Below are 14,888 nucleotides of genomic sequence, written 5' to 3'. Positions count from 1 at the left end.
GCTAAGTGAAAGGCTTAATTTGCTTCAGTTCACGTAATCCACAGAGGTTGTCCTGAGGTCCAAAAGCCCTGAAGGTTTGCCACAAACTGGCAGAGAAGGCTAACACTGATGTCTTGTTTCAGGATCTGTGCAACTGGACGCTGAAGTCTCCATTGCTAAGCAGTGACCCAGACACAAGAAATGTGTGCCATGTGAACCTCAATCTCTAAGGCCATAGTCTATAAATTCTCCCTTGACCACGGAAACTAAAACACAAGCAGAGCAAAGCACTGGGTATAGTTCAGCAACTTGGTGAACCACATTAAGAAGAAAAAGAGAAGAAAAATTAATTTTAATTCCTAATCCAATTTACAAACGCTAATTGTAAAGGAGTGTTTGTAGAGGAGGATGGTACCAAAATAAAATCGTTCAGGATGAATAAAAGAAAGCATCTTACTGCCTCATTTTTACCTGGACATATCCGAACAGCTGTATTCTTGTAGTTCACTGAGCAAGAAATATCAGCTCACCTCATTACTCTAGATGGGTCCTTGATGACTATCACTGTTATTAAAAATTTATATTCCAAATGGCTTTTACATGTCTTCCTTGAGCACCAAGTGAGGTGAATGACACGAAAGTCAGCCAGGATCTATTTTATTAATTGATGCAAAGAGATTAGGTTCTAGATATTAAGCTTGTACAACCAGGCTCTGTCTGTGCCCCAGAGAGTTTCTGAGCCCTATTGTTCTACACTGGTAATAAAGCACACACTGATACTTAACCTTTTTGCCATTGCACCGAATACCAAAACCAACAAATTACGACATACCTACTAAAGTGCTTTTTGTGTATCTTGGGTGGAATTATCCTCATTTTAAATAAGATATCAAAATGCTAAATGCTGGAAAGAAACAGCGATCTGCAGATAGTTCCTAATTTCATGGTTATTCTACTGTTTTCTTTCTTCCAGGAAAAGGATATTTGAGGATACTTTACCTATGCATACAATTTAGGCTGCAAATTGGAAACTTTGAACTCTTCACAACATTGTTTGGTGCCACTGCCTTGACTTCAAAGCAAAGCTAGAATTTCAAAATCTAGCCCACAGAGAACAATTCTGAAGATATTAATGCAAAATATAGGGGTAAACTTTTCCAGGAGTCTAAAACACATGTTACACAAGGCTTTCTATTTTAAAGATAAGGTAAGAACTGATTTCTGTCTCTCTACTAAAAGAGCTTTAGAAATTGACTGCAGGCAAATTCAGCAGAAACACTGCAGCTGGAGTTGGCAAATCCACTGAAATCACATATATCATTTCAAAATTATATTGGTGCTGCCTGTTTTTACAGCATTTAATAGCATCTGACCTTATTAATTCCCATTTTTATTATATATTCATTGACAGTAACTGTCACAGCTTCCACTTAGGAACCAGAATTTCCACAAGATTTCTCTTCTGATCAACGAACTTTGGTGATTGACGGGATCACCTAGCAGCTGTCAACTTTCACTTTGATAATACAGAAGCAGAATCAGTAAATCCAGAAAGGACAGCAATAGAAATAATGATTAAGCTTTGTAGCCCAGGAAGAAGTGCTCTTGTGAAATATGACCTTTCCTTAGCTACTGTCTTTCTTTAGCCATTGTAAGAGTTCAAATGTGACTCATAAATATATGCTAGTGACCAGTCATATTAATCCCTGATTAGCTATTAATACAAATTTATTCAAATTCATCCAATTAAGAAAGCGATGGTACTGTCTGTATTACTGAGACAATACCATGGTTTTCTGATATTCCATCCCTTCACCACACAGGCCCCTAATTCAAACATCCTGTCTTCTTTATTAGCCAGCCAAAACAAGGTTTTTAATTTTTTCATTCATTAATTTTTTTAACTGACTACATTACCTATATGATAAAGAAGATCCTAAAAGTAAATGCTCCAAACTGCAGGCAGGGTGGAGGAGGGTAGCAATTCAGTGTCTTTTGGAAATTCAAGTTGGGATCCAGGCTACAAATTCTCTTTGATTTTGCACAGTGCTTTCAGACCTACCATTAATATCCTTTACTTCTCAAGCCAGGTAAGCCCAGGAGAACTGCATAGTACATTCAGCTCTACAAAAACAAGATTTCCTTGCATCACTACTATAAAACACTTTGCAGCTGAGCTAAGCCAAGCTGTGAACCACACAGCTGCATTCACTGAAACTCAGCCCACCAGAAAGACTCCAAGACACAAACTGAAGGTGAAAATCTGTCCTGGTTTCAGCTGGTACAGTGCTATGTTTTGAGTTCAGTATGAGAGGAATGTTGATAACACTGATGTTTTCAGTTGTTGGTAATTAGTGTTTAGTCTAAAGTCAAGGATTTTTCAGCTTCTCATGTCCAGCCAGCAAGAAAGCTGGAAGGGCACAAGAAGCTGGGATGGGACACAGCCAGGGCAGCTGACCCAAACTGGCCAATGGGGTATTCCATACCATGTGATGTCATGTCTAGTATATAAACTGGGGGGGGTGGGGGCAGGGGGATCGCCACTCGGAGATTAACTGGGCATTGATTGGCAGGTGGTGAGCAATTCCACTGTGCATCATTTGTATATTCCAATCCTTTTATTATTACTGCTGTCATTTTATTAGTGTTATCATTATTAGTTTCTTCTTTTCTGTTCTGTTAAACCATTCTTATCCCAACCCACAAGTTTTACTTCTTTTCCCGATTTTCTCGGGAAGTGAGTGAGCGGCTGCGTGGTGCTTAGTTGCTGGCTGGGGTTAAACCATGACAAAATCTTAGTTATGGGTAAACCTCTCACAGGCATGCCTCTGGGGATACATTTTGCTACCTCTAAGTCCTGTCATTCTTGGATTGACAGTTCATAGGGTCACACTTAACAACCATAGCAGGTTATGTTGTGTTTTACATCTGCAGGCTTATTTTTCCCCCTTTGGGGCCACATGGTCAAATTGTTCATTAGCATGACTCGAATGGGGAGGACACCGTCCTCTTCAAAAGAGAAAACCTACGTGAAAATCAAGAGTCCTTACTAGTATTTAGTATTTACAAACAAGGACACAGCAAAGCATGACAGAATAAAGCAAAAATGACTTGTATTTCTATTTCTTATAAACATACAAAAAAAAATGATGGTGTAGGCAAATTTCATTATTCTCATTAAGAGATGGAAACTGTCTATTTTTTCTTTCTTGCTCTGTGTTTTTCTGTTGTCAGCTGTCTCCCCAGAGTAATGGGGAGTAATTCCTTTGCCCCTTGGGGCAAGCCATGGGGAGGCTAAACTTCTTCAGCCCAGTAAGAGCACTTGGTAAGAACATTCACTTGTTTACAGCTTCCTACAGTGAATAAAGAAGAATTCCTTCATCTTTCCCTGTGTTTTGTTTCCTGATTTTTCTGCCCCCTGCACCTCAGCATAATCAGAATAATATTAAACAGATACACTTATTCCCTACTAAAAAAAAAAAAAAGAAAAGATGAAAAGGTAAAATAAAAGAACATCATCCTCATTCACTGTGACAGAGCTGTATTTTATCCCTGGGTTTCTGAGTATGATGGCTCCTTCCAGATACGAAAATAACACAGAAAGTGGAGGCCGTATCAGTTGGCACATGTTTCTGTGCTGGAAGGTAATAAGCAAGCCTTCATTGTCTTTCAGATCCTACTCCTGCTCATGATCATTCCTTAATTATAAGGTTTTAACTAAGCCTCTAACTATCCATCTCTATCTAGAGCAGTAGTTTTTCTGTTTGTTTTTTTTTTTCTTTTCTTCTTCGTTCCAGGATAGCTCAGAATGGAGTCTGTTCATATACACCCCAGTATCATTGTGGCCTGTTGTGATCACTATTTGTCATAATTGACATTTTATATTTTACTTGTTTGTATGGTATTTGTATTGGTTTGGAATTGAGGGACTCTAAGTAAAATTCAAGCTGATATAATTTTTTCTCTCTTTTGCAGCTTGAAGAATAATAACCAGTACCTCAGAGAGACAGGTTCAGACTCTTGTGCAGCATCCTGACTGTTCTGCAAGAAGCAGCTCTTGGAAAGCCATCGCACTCAGTAGCTCAGTGCCTGTGCTCAAAATCTGCCCAAATGCATACCAGTGCAACCACTGCTGCCCACGTAGGGGCTGGAAATCACAGACCATTCTGAACCATGCAAAAGAAGTAGAAAAGCCACAATGAAGGAAAAATAATTGCAGAAATAGAGAAGATGCTATTTTCCCAAGTATTAGAACACTAAAAATACCAGTTTGACGCCAAAGGAAATAAAAAACTGGAAGATGAGAAAGTCTATCAGCTTCAGGATTATAAGCATGTATGGAAATCTCACAAAATCATTTCTCATTCCAATCAATGAATAGCAGGACAAGACCAGAGTTAGGCTGAACAGCCAAAAAAGCAAATCCAGTTTACAAGAACATAGCGAGAACTAATTATTCCGTTTCCAAAACCATCCTGTCCAGTCACTGAGGCAATACAGGGATGTAGTACAAGTGACAGTTTTTTAGACGACTTTTGAAAAGGTAGCTTATACTCTCTGAATTCAATAATTATTTAATCTTTATCTGTAGTCTGTTGGCTAAAAAATACAGCATTAAGGATAAACAGCACTTTTCAACTACAATCCAATACTATCTTTTCTGCTTTAAAATTTCATACTTTTCAGGCAGTAACAGAAGAAATAGCTACATGCTTACACTATTTGAAATGAAAAGAATTATCCACATACAGTGAATGTGAATATGAAGGTTAACTGGTCATGGTGAGTAAAGTGAAGAATTTGCATATTCTGCTGTTCAAAGCAAGATAAGCTTTGGCCTGTGTGACAGGAATGGCTACTGTAAAAGCCTTATAATGCTGATGGTTTCTTTCAGTACTGCTAGGCCAAGAGCTCGCTCTGTGTTCCTATTTGTACATAGATCGAAAAATCATTAGTGTCAAGAGATGTACACAGAGTGATTATTGCTAACTTCTGAGTAGGTTCAACAGATATTCACAGGTAATATTATAGAATGGACTTCATTTTCAGTGACACCATGCGAGCCCCACCACTGTTTAATTAATTTTATGTATAATAACAAAATTATTAGGACCTGGTGCAAATAGGTAAAAGGACAGGGACTCAGGTGCAAGGAACCTATAAAGATAATTTATTGTGGAGGAAAAGGGATAAAGATGGACAGTAACAAAACTAGAACACTTTAAAATAATAGCATGAATGTTGCTGGCATAATATTGTTGGGTTTTGTTGCTATTCTGTTTTCCTATCATTACTGCAAATAAACATTTATTGTGAGGCACCAGATGACTTCTAGACTTTTAGGTAAAAATTTGTCTTTGGGATGTACTTGAAGGAGTGGAAGAAAAAGATTGAAATTGTACTTGAGTCTTCAAACATTCTTTTAGTAATATTTTTCAATAAAGTTTCTCCAAAGAAGACAACGTGCCAGACTCATGCCTATACTGTTAGAGTGAACATGCATGGTACCTTTCTCTGGCACTGAAGCCAACTGAATAAAATGACCTTTGCACATATGGTTACTCTCTTTTATCCTCCAAAAGAGAGTAGCTACCTCCACGCTGCCCACCAGGAGTGGTCCCAGGCCTGTGCTAACCCCCAACCTGTACCTGGGAATTGCAGTGACAAAAGCTAGGTGGCGAGGACCAAATCCCTACCAGGAACCACTGTGAGGATTTAATAGTAGAAAAGATTGTGTGTTTATGCTCATGTAATAGTCCCTTGAAGTGTTGAATTTAGTAGTATAGAAACGGCTATTTAGGGATTGCCCCTACCACTTCTGACCATGAAAGCAGCCTGCTTTTCCAAATCTCCCATTATCTGCATCTTCTCCTCAACCTGCCTACATTTCTGGATTCATGCTGCAGCATGAATATTGTGCTAGGACAGAGATGGCTTACCTTTGAAACATGTGGGATTATAAACTCCTATACTCCTGCACTTTTTGAATATTTACAGAATTGCCAGAGAGAATGTGATCCTGTCCAAGCAATAATTTAACATCCACAACTTTTTCAAGAAAGCAACTGAAAGTTTAGACGTATGTAAGCAGCTGGTATTCCCACGCTGGTTTGCAGGAGATAATACATAGGCCAGATCATGACTGCTCAATGTATCCGTCAAGGAGTAGAACATGCAGAGAGAGGAACGTGTGTTGAGTGCATGAGGCTGCTAACCGAACATCTCTTGGACAAGATGGTGCTCTTTCTTTGCTGAAGCGTTTAAGAATGTAAGCGAGCCAAAACCCTAAAACTGAACTGGGGATGGGGGAAAAGAGTTTTCCTTCAGCCAGAAGCGGTGATGCATATCCTTTTGTCTTTTCACATTAATTCAAAATTTCACTCATTTCTAACAACAATAATAAAAATGGAATTGTGGTACGAGCATTAATAACTCATCACCATACAGAAACAAATTCTAGCATATGAAATACAAATACTGAACCATGACACTTACACCAATAAACTTGAAAAATTAGACTATTTCTCCTTCTGCTTTTTAATTACCCGGAGACAACATGCAATATTTGTATTTTATAAATTGTATAAAACCATGAATTATAAAAATATAACTATTTTATGAAGTTGCATTTTTTAAATTGAATACATTTTGCTGATGATCTTTACAAATATATTTCCACAAAGTTCATGACTCATTCAATTAAAAAATAACAAGCCTACACCCCTTGCTGAAGACATAATTTTTCTCGGAAGAAAGTCTGAAAGACTCATCAGCAAAACAACACTGCAAGCACTACCAGAACATGACAGAAAGCTTTGTACCATAGCTAAGAAAAAGGTTTTTATGAAACTTGAAAGAATTTACCTTGACAAGAAGTCTGTGAAAGAGAGACGTATTGGATATCCATGTCGTATGATTTTGACCATGTCTAGGACGCCAATATACTGCAGTTGAGCAGACACATAAAAATTGTCAAAAGTATCTGGCAACTTGGAGTTATTAGGCTTTATACAATGAACAGAATGTGGCGTGCAGTTCTGCAGCTTCCCAATAATATCTGAGAGTGATTTCTGTGGGAAAAAAAATCAGTTATCAATTATTATTGGGCAGCAAAGGAAACTCCTCAACACATATGCTCTTCCTAACTTTTTAACATCATTTTCTCAAACAGCTTGACCTGGCCATGCAAGTGGCTTTCTCAAGCATATGATTTTTCTTTCTTCCATTACAATCTGTAGAGACTAATCCTGCCTTTAAAATTTGGGGTGGGGGGGTGGGGGGGTGGTGAAGGGTTGGTAAATTTCTGCCCAGGAGATGTTCACTAACCCTGAGCTGTATTGCCACGGTGGTTGGGCCACCTCGTTCCAGTCTCTGAAGAAATGAGGATGTTCCTTTCTTTTTCAGTAGCTGTTGGGGAGAAAAGCACACACACAAGAACTTTAACTCAAGATGGGCAGTAAACCTTCATTTTCATTGTTACACAATTGACTAACAAAGGCAAACATTTATACAAATAGTATGTCACAGACAATGATTTGAGTTTCAGAAAGAATTGGGAAAGTGGATAAATATCCTCAAGTATCTGCAGAGCCATGACTGGCAAGCAAGTTTAGATTTCAAAAGCAGCTGTATACTGTTGGAAAGATAAAATACCTTTTCCAAATAACTGGGCAAAGCAATTTGACCTGGAACTCTATTGCAAAAGCAGGACTTGTGCAATACAGTCTGCCTATAAGTAGCATAATTCTGTAACTCTCTGAAAAGGTTCCTTATGTCTTTGGCAGATGCTTAAGTGAGTAAATGTAAGCACAGATCATTAAAAAAAACCTTGAAGGCAAAACAATAGTATTAGTATTAAAAAAACCCTTCTTTCTTCTTCCTACACATGTGAATGCAGTTAACCTGGTTTTCTTTCTTTTTTAACCCATTTTCACCCATTATAGACATAAATTATCAGTAACTTCATGGCTCATTAGAACCAATGTTATCCTATACATCAGGGTTGGGGAAAAAAATTATTTTTTACTGTTCTACTTCCTATCTTAGAGACTAAAATGGCAATAATCATCCTAAAAGTGGCCCCAGAAATTAGGGGGTTTATTAAACTTTCTACAGGAAGGCTGGCAAAATCATTGCATTCCAGGATTTGGCCAAGCTCTAGATTCAAACCTTTGTATCAAGGACAGCCTTTTCACCTCTGACTTTTCCATTGCCCTTCTCCAGTCCATTTATCCCCTAAAACTCCCCTTCTATCAAGTCAGCATGTTCTGGCCTACTCCTGTCTTTTTCCAGTTGCATCAAAAAAGTGTATGTTTCCTCAGCTGGGCCCACTCAAGCCAAATTCCATTTAAAATATTGCAATGCAAGCAATTCTCTACTCCCTATGCTAAACTTTGGAGCTCTTTTTTATTTCAAATCTCACTTACTAGGATGCAGTGAGATTTTAAAGGCAAATTCATCCCCAACTTCAAAACAGGAAAGTAGATCTGCTTGCTGCAGGACTTCTCATAAAAAGAACCATTAGCATGCCAATGACACTTCTCAGTTAAAGTTTACAAAATGATTGAGGACTATAACCAAAATAGTTTTCTCCACTTGACAGATAATGCACTCACACCCCTTCCTCCCAAAAGATCAAGCCACTAGTTCAAGACCATTTCCTGAGTTAATGGAAGAGCCAGGAACAACGCTTTGGGTGCTAAAGTTTCTGCCTGCTGTCCTGTGTTGCACACTTCTTCCCATGGGAAAGAAGTGTTTGGTTCAGAATGAGGGAGAGAAAAGAAACGAAAAAAGGCAAAGACAAAAAATTAATTTAATTAAAACTCTCCAAACTTGGACATCTTTAGCTATGGGCTAAGGAACAAGACTACATCACTGAACCTGTACTTCTCTGTTACCCTCTAATATACAGCTTTACTTTGGAAAATCCTGTACCTCTGATCTACAAAAAAAACCCCAACCATATATGTAAATTTGCTACCTCTGTTAAGAAGCTAGAACCTTCTCCTAAAAAAATCTCTCTTTACCAGCAGAGTATTTAAAAGCTTTAACCAGAAGACATACCAAAAGCTTTGCAATAGATGAGTTCTTCAACTAACAGACAATGAAGCAAAGCGTTCATAAAGAGAAACAACATAAAGTCAATGGAAAGGAAAGCTTCCTGTTAGTGATTGTGCATTCATGTGACTAGACTTCTGCTGTATTAACTCGGAAACCCACTGATTCTTCCAAAGGAAGCGAGGGGAAGGCAAGAGGGCCAAAGTATGCATTAGGAAAAGATTACAGAAAAATAAGGGAGCAAGAGCTGATGTGAGGAAAAGAGAGTTGTGAGAGTATCAGTGAAGATATATTCTATTTTATTTGAAAAGGGGACACAGTCTTCGTAAGTCACAGAGACTTGAGCTGACATCGCCAAATTCCTACAAATCCTTATGTGCTCCAAAATTCTGGCCAGCTATTAGATTTATTCATGTCTATCTTAAGATGGATGCACTCTTTTCTTGGACCCTACTACAAGTAGAGTGGGGAGTTCAAAGAGGTAGACCATCCTTACCTTTGACAACATACTCAAAATCAAGGAAAGAGTCACTTATGGAAAGGTAAACATGTAGATACATGGCCATACACAGAAAAATCTATAATTACATAACCTAGCAAGTAGCTAGGACTGCAGACGACAAGCTGAAAGGGGAGAGAAATCACAACAAACTCTTATCTGACCTCTGAAAGTGTCTACTTCTCTTCGCTGGGTATGGTGGAGTCTAGATGACTACCCATACACAGCAACATGAATACCTTCCATTTTGTGTTTCTCTCTGCCTACAGAATGATGTATGTTACAACTCAGATTTCAGATATAAAAGTAATGCCAGTCTCTTGTTGATAAATCTTGCCTTAATGTCCCTCTTCCTCCCCCTCCCCCCCCCCCTTTTTTTTTCCTTCTTTATCCCCTTTACCCTCAGCATAAACTCCAATAAAAATGCAGTGGTTAAGATTTTCCAACCTGTAGTCATTTTAATTATAAGAAGAAAATGCCACTTACATTGCATTTCCAATTACAGTAACAAAACAACAAAACCAGCATTATTCCAGCCCATCACAGTGGATTTTCAAGGCTATGCTGGAGAAGTGAAGAAATTATTTGGGACAGCGCAGTTATAGATGTGGGCTTGATCCACAGAAAAATTTAAGCACTTACCTACTCCCAGCTCCTGCATCAGGTGCCTATTCCAAAATAACAAGTGTCGCTTTTTTGCCACTGGAACAGCTTAGATACCTGAAGTTCTGCTTCCGTCGTGCAGGGCAGCACAGTACCTTGCTCAAATTAGGCCAGCTTAGTATCTACAAACTTAAGTGGTGTTCTGTCTCACCTGCACAGCTCTTCTCAAAGCCCACCTTTGAGAAGCCAAGCCATCCTTGCCTCTGTGGGCAGATGAAGGATGAAGTTCTTCCCACCTTCCACCTAATACCTTAAAGTTTAGAGCATTTTCACTGCATCTGGAATTTCTGACTTAATTTACCATGATTCCCAAAGGAATCTGAATATGTCTTCTCTCTCTCAAGAGAGTAACTCCAGTTTAAAAGCTATTCTGGACTGGTCAAAAGCCTCATAGTTTCAGAGATCCCAGCTGTGTGGTGTTTCCCCCGGCTTGATAAGGCTTCTAACTTAGACGTGCTTTTCATACTTCCTTCCATGTAAGGGACTAGGATCTTTTTCACAGCCTTAGGAAGCTTCCTCTCTCTAGGAAACTGTTGTTATAGCGGAAAGGCACCTAAAGGCACCTTGTGAGGCCTCAGCTGTTTGCTAAATATAGCCTTAAACCAACACCATTCACTTCACCTTTAGTTTTTCCACTGAGATTACTGACAAGAACAGTAGACAGGAATTATACTACTATCAGCAGGGGTGCTATAAGGAAAGTCCCATTGCTATTCTATGGATGTACTTGCATAACGCCTTCCACAATGACACATGAGAGCACGCTCCTTAATCCCATGACAGAATCAATTTTATGCAGCTGTAAGCCAAAAATAGCCGTAAGATTCAAGAAGCCTGGCGAGGCAGCTGATGTATTGTGAGAACTGCTCGTTTCTTTTCTAGAAGAAGGAGGAATTCCAAAGGTCTGTCAAGAATGGACTCAGCAAATCATGTTACTCCTCCTCAAAAGACAGATGTTCCATGTGACATGAACAATGAATTTTCTGATAGCCTTCAAAGTTCCCCCCCCCCCTTTTTTTTAAACTTTTTTTACTGACGTAGCTAGCAGAAGAAGGCACAAGTTCAGAAATGGGGAGAGTTTGATTTGATTTCAAATCAACTGGGAAAATTTACGTGCAAATGACCATTTAACATAACAATGTTTGCCAAAACGTACAGAGTTGATCTTCATACAAAACTACACAAACTATCTTTTGCAAAGCAGAAATCTTCTCAGGTTAACACAATAAAGACACTGAGGTTTTATTTTTGCTCTTCCTATGTCTTAATTTACTTAACTATTCATCATAAAGTCAGCCAAGGAGACAACACAAAGAAGTGTTCCTATACAGCCAAAAACCAGTAATATTGCATCCACTGCTAAGCCCTGGAACCACAAAATCATGGAATGATTCAGGCTTGAAGGGACCTCATCATCTGGCCTAACCTTCTGCTCAGAGAGTCCAAGAAAGAGGCTCTTGAACCAGCATTATTGGTGTTAGTAAATTATAACCTGTTGATTCTCACTACTGCTTTAGTGTTCATATTAAGTACTAAATAATTTTAATAGTTTAATGACTACAGAGAATGAAGCAGAGAACAAGGAGCTTTCAGAAATGACAAAGTAACAGAAAAATCTTCAAGAAGCGAAGAACAGAAAGAGTCCTAAATTCTTACCTTGCTGAGCTCAAAGTATTTCTTTGCTTCTCCACTTGCACAGGCTACCGATGGTTTTTTACTCAGCAAAGCTGCTTTACACCCTTTGATTTTAAGGAAATGATATGGAGGAACAAGTGATCCAGTTTGTGTCAGCTTGGATTGAAACAACTGATTGATGACTACATTTTCACTGGCTGGGAAGAAAAGAAGAAATCAATGTATGAAGATAAAACACAAGTTAGAAAATTATATATATTGTATTTGGGAGTAAAAAGACACACAGTATGAGATAGAATTAAGTAAGTAAACTTAAAACAAGTAGACAAACCAATGAACTATTATATTATGTTAGTTATCAAAGAACATTCAATATCTAAGGATGTCAGCCATCAGTAACACTATTTTTAAACATATTCAGGTCCTGTGCTGAACAAACAGGGCAGAAAACAAAACCTTTCAGACTGTGATCTGTCTAAACTTAACTACTTATGTGATAATCACCCCTGAATTTGTTCCATTACAGCCTCCCAATTTATCCATCTATTAAAGCTATAAAAAAAGATGCATTCTGCGTGACATTTACCTAACATGTAGTATTTAGAAATCATAAAGGCACTTGACAGAAAGAAATTATAGACACTCACTGCACCAAAGAAAAAGAATTACATAAAACACAATATGGGAAGGGATTAATAAAAAAAGGCAAGGTGAAGGGCAGAACTGTGGCAAGCTGGGTTCACATTTCTCTACATCAAGACCACACTCACAAACATTTACAGGAAAAAGACAACACCATACATATGTTTGATGCACTGGCGATAATTAGTACAAAACAGATACACTTCCAACAGGTTTTTAAAAAATAAAAATCTGAGTTTTAAGACAAATAGGATACTTTATACTAATTTCAGTCAAATTATCCTTTATGAGATTATGGTCGTGGGCTTTTTAAGATGGACATGGTAATTACATGCTGCTTGTACTGCCACAGCACCTATAAGCATTAAAAACCTGTTGTGTGATACATCCTTAACCATCCTTAATTTTTATTAGTTTTTTTTTAGGAACTAACAAACTGGCATTATGATCACACCCATCATGTGAATAAAACAAACAAAAACCCAGAAAGATGAATAGGATAAGCATCATGAATAATGTCATTAAGTTTAGCACAGCAGGTAGAAATCTTCAGTTTGCTCTTTATTAGCTGTCTAAAGGTATACTACTAGATGCTTAAATGCAACAGATTTCTCTCCCTTTTTCTGTGGAGATTACTATTCCTTACTTAACAGGAGTAATAAAATTATGAGGAAAATAGTAAAGCAGATACTTGAAACAATTTCAGCACAATCAGCGGACATAGTAAACCTCCGTATTTTTAAAGTATGGATAAATATAGTAAGTAGCATTAGGAAAGGCATTAAAATTATGTCCTTCAAATTAAAACAGATAAAACCTATGTCAATAGTCTCTCCTGATTTATTTGTTGGACAGGTATGTTCCACATTCTTACACATATATGCAAATTACTTTAATGTTCTTAGCATAATTAAAAGTTTTGATTAAGGAAACTAAATTCAATGAAATCAAAGGAAGCATGTACTTAAGGTATATTACAGAACTTATGAAACTGACCTTAAAGGAAGTATGTCAGTGATAATCAATAGGTTTTAAGCCTAAGTCACTTGAAAAAGGAGGAACATAGCCCTTAAATGACGGACGTGCTTGTAAATATTCTGCCTTCAGAATGTTTCCATTAATTGTAATTGTTATTATTATGACTTCTTAATTATATATACACTCACTTTCAGCATATCAAACATTTTATATCCAATCCAATCCTCCATTCTTCCCTTTTAACAGTTGCACAGGTGATTACACAAAATTTTTGCATAATGAAAGTGCAAAAAGGAGACTGTGGGAGAATGGAATAATGCTCTCTCTTGTAGAACATAATGGAAGTTGCCATACCTTCTTATACTCTTTGCCAGATTATCATGTACATTCCAAGTAGTGAGAACTGAAATGTCTCTAGAACTATGATCAATAGGATTATATACAAAATCAATTCTTCCATTTCTTTCTTCAACCTTAATGTACACTGTTTGCCCTTAAAATGCATCAATTATTTTACTAGGGAGTTTAGCTAATTTCACAGTAAAATTGCTAAAAAACAATACATTGTAACAGCAGGGCTGATTTGGAATACAAATGAGCTCCAAAAGACCTCTATTTCTATGAAGGAAATGTAAGTATATAATATATTAAATGAAAGACTCTGCAGTGGTTGGCGAAAAGACAAACATCTCAGGATACACTGACATTTCCCCAAGGAAAATGTTTTTTCTTCACAGAAAGGGTAAATGATAGAGGTTTTTAGTAATCTAATTATGAATCATTAATTAATAAACTGGGATACATTATTATTAGTTGTAATTATACAATATGCACATGGAAAGGTATTTAATTTTGTATTTCAATGGACATTTGTTTCTATTCACTGAAAAACATAAGAACGCCCACAAGTTCCTGCTTTTAGAAAGGTAGTCAAGCAGTGAAGTGCATCCCACTGCAGTCTCTATGATTTTGGGAGCCTTATTTCTTTTCCCTATTTTCTGGGGTTTATTTCTGTTTAATTCATACTCAACAACTTCTTTAAGTCATACTCATCTATCACACTATACCTTCTTGTTCTTTCCATCACACCACATGATGAAGATGCTTTATGTTCATGAATTCCAAAAGCTTTCTAAATTAGATCAAATTTCAAACAACGCATACATACTTCAAAAAGATGAGGGTGACTTTTTTATGTGGAAATAAAATATATACCAATTTCTCTTAAAAACTAAAATGAAAATTAAAGTCAAGTCATATCTTGATTTTCAACAACAGTAACCACAAAACCATTTACTTACTTTTCATTACAAATACGAGATTTTGTGAAAGGGAATCTTTATTTTTTTCTATCGCACCAGCAATTTCATAAGTAACCTATAATAAAATATTATGACATCATTAATAATGACCAATGTATTTTTTAAAAATCTTA

The 14,888-nt window shown here is 37.2% G+C and overlaps 1 protein-coding gene across 1 annotated transcript in view; it reads right to left on the bottom strand.

The window, feature by feature from the left end:
- Positions 1-14,888, bottom strand: part of MYO16 (myosin XVI) — a 305,367-nt gene that overhangs the window by 78,380 nt on the left and 212,099 nt on the right. The window contains exons 24-27 of the mRNA XM_010575622.1: positions 14,755-14,830; positions 11,855-12,030; positions 7,306-7,386; positions 6,844-7,049 (exon numbers count right to left, since the gene is read on the bottom strand). Coding sequence (XP_010573924.1) covers positions 6,844-7,049; positions 7,306-7,386; positions 11,855-12,030; positions 14,755-14,830 — 539 coding nt within the window. The remainder of the gene's footprint in view (positions 1-6,843; positions 7,050-7,305; positions 7,387-11,854; positions 12,031-14,754; positions 14,831-14,888) is intronic.

The sequence above is a fragment of the Haliaeetus leucocephalus genome, unplaced genomic scaffold (genome assembly GCF_000737465.1).
Source record: "Haliaeetus leucocephalus isolate CR32 unplaced genomic scaffold, Haliaeetus_leucocephalus-4.0 Scaffold495, whole genome shotgun sequence".
Lineage (NCBI taxonomy): Eukaryota > Metazoa > Chordata > Aves > Accipitriformes > Accipitridae > Haliaeetus > Haliaeetus leucocephalus.
This window is presented reverse-complemented; position numbering and strand designations above follow the sequence as displayed.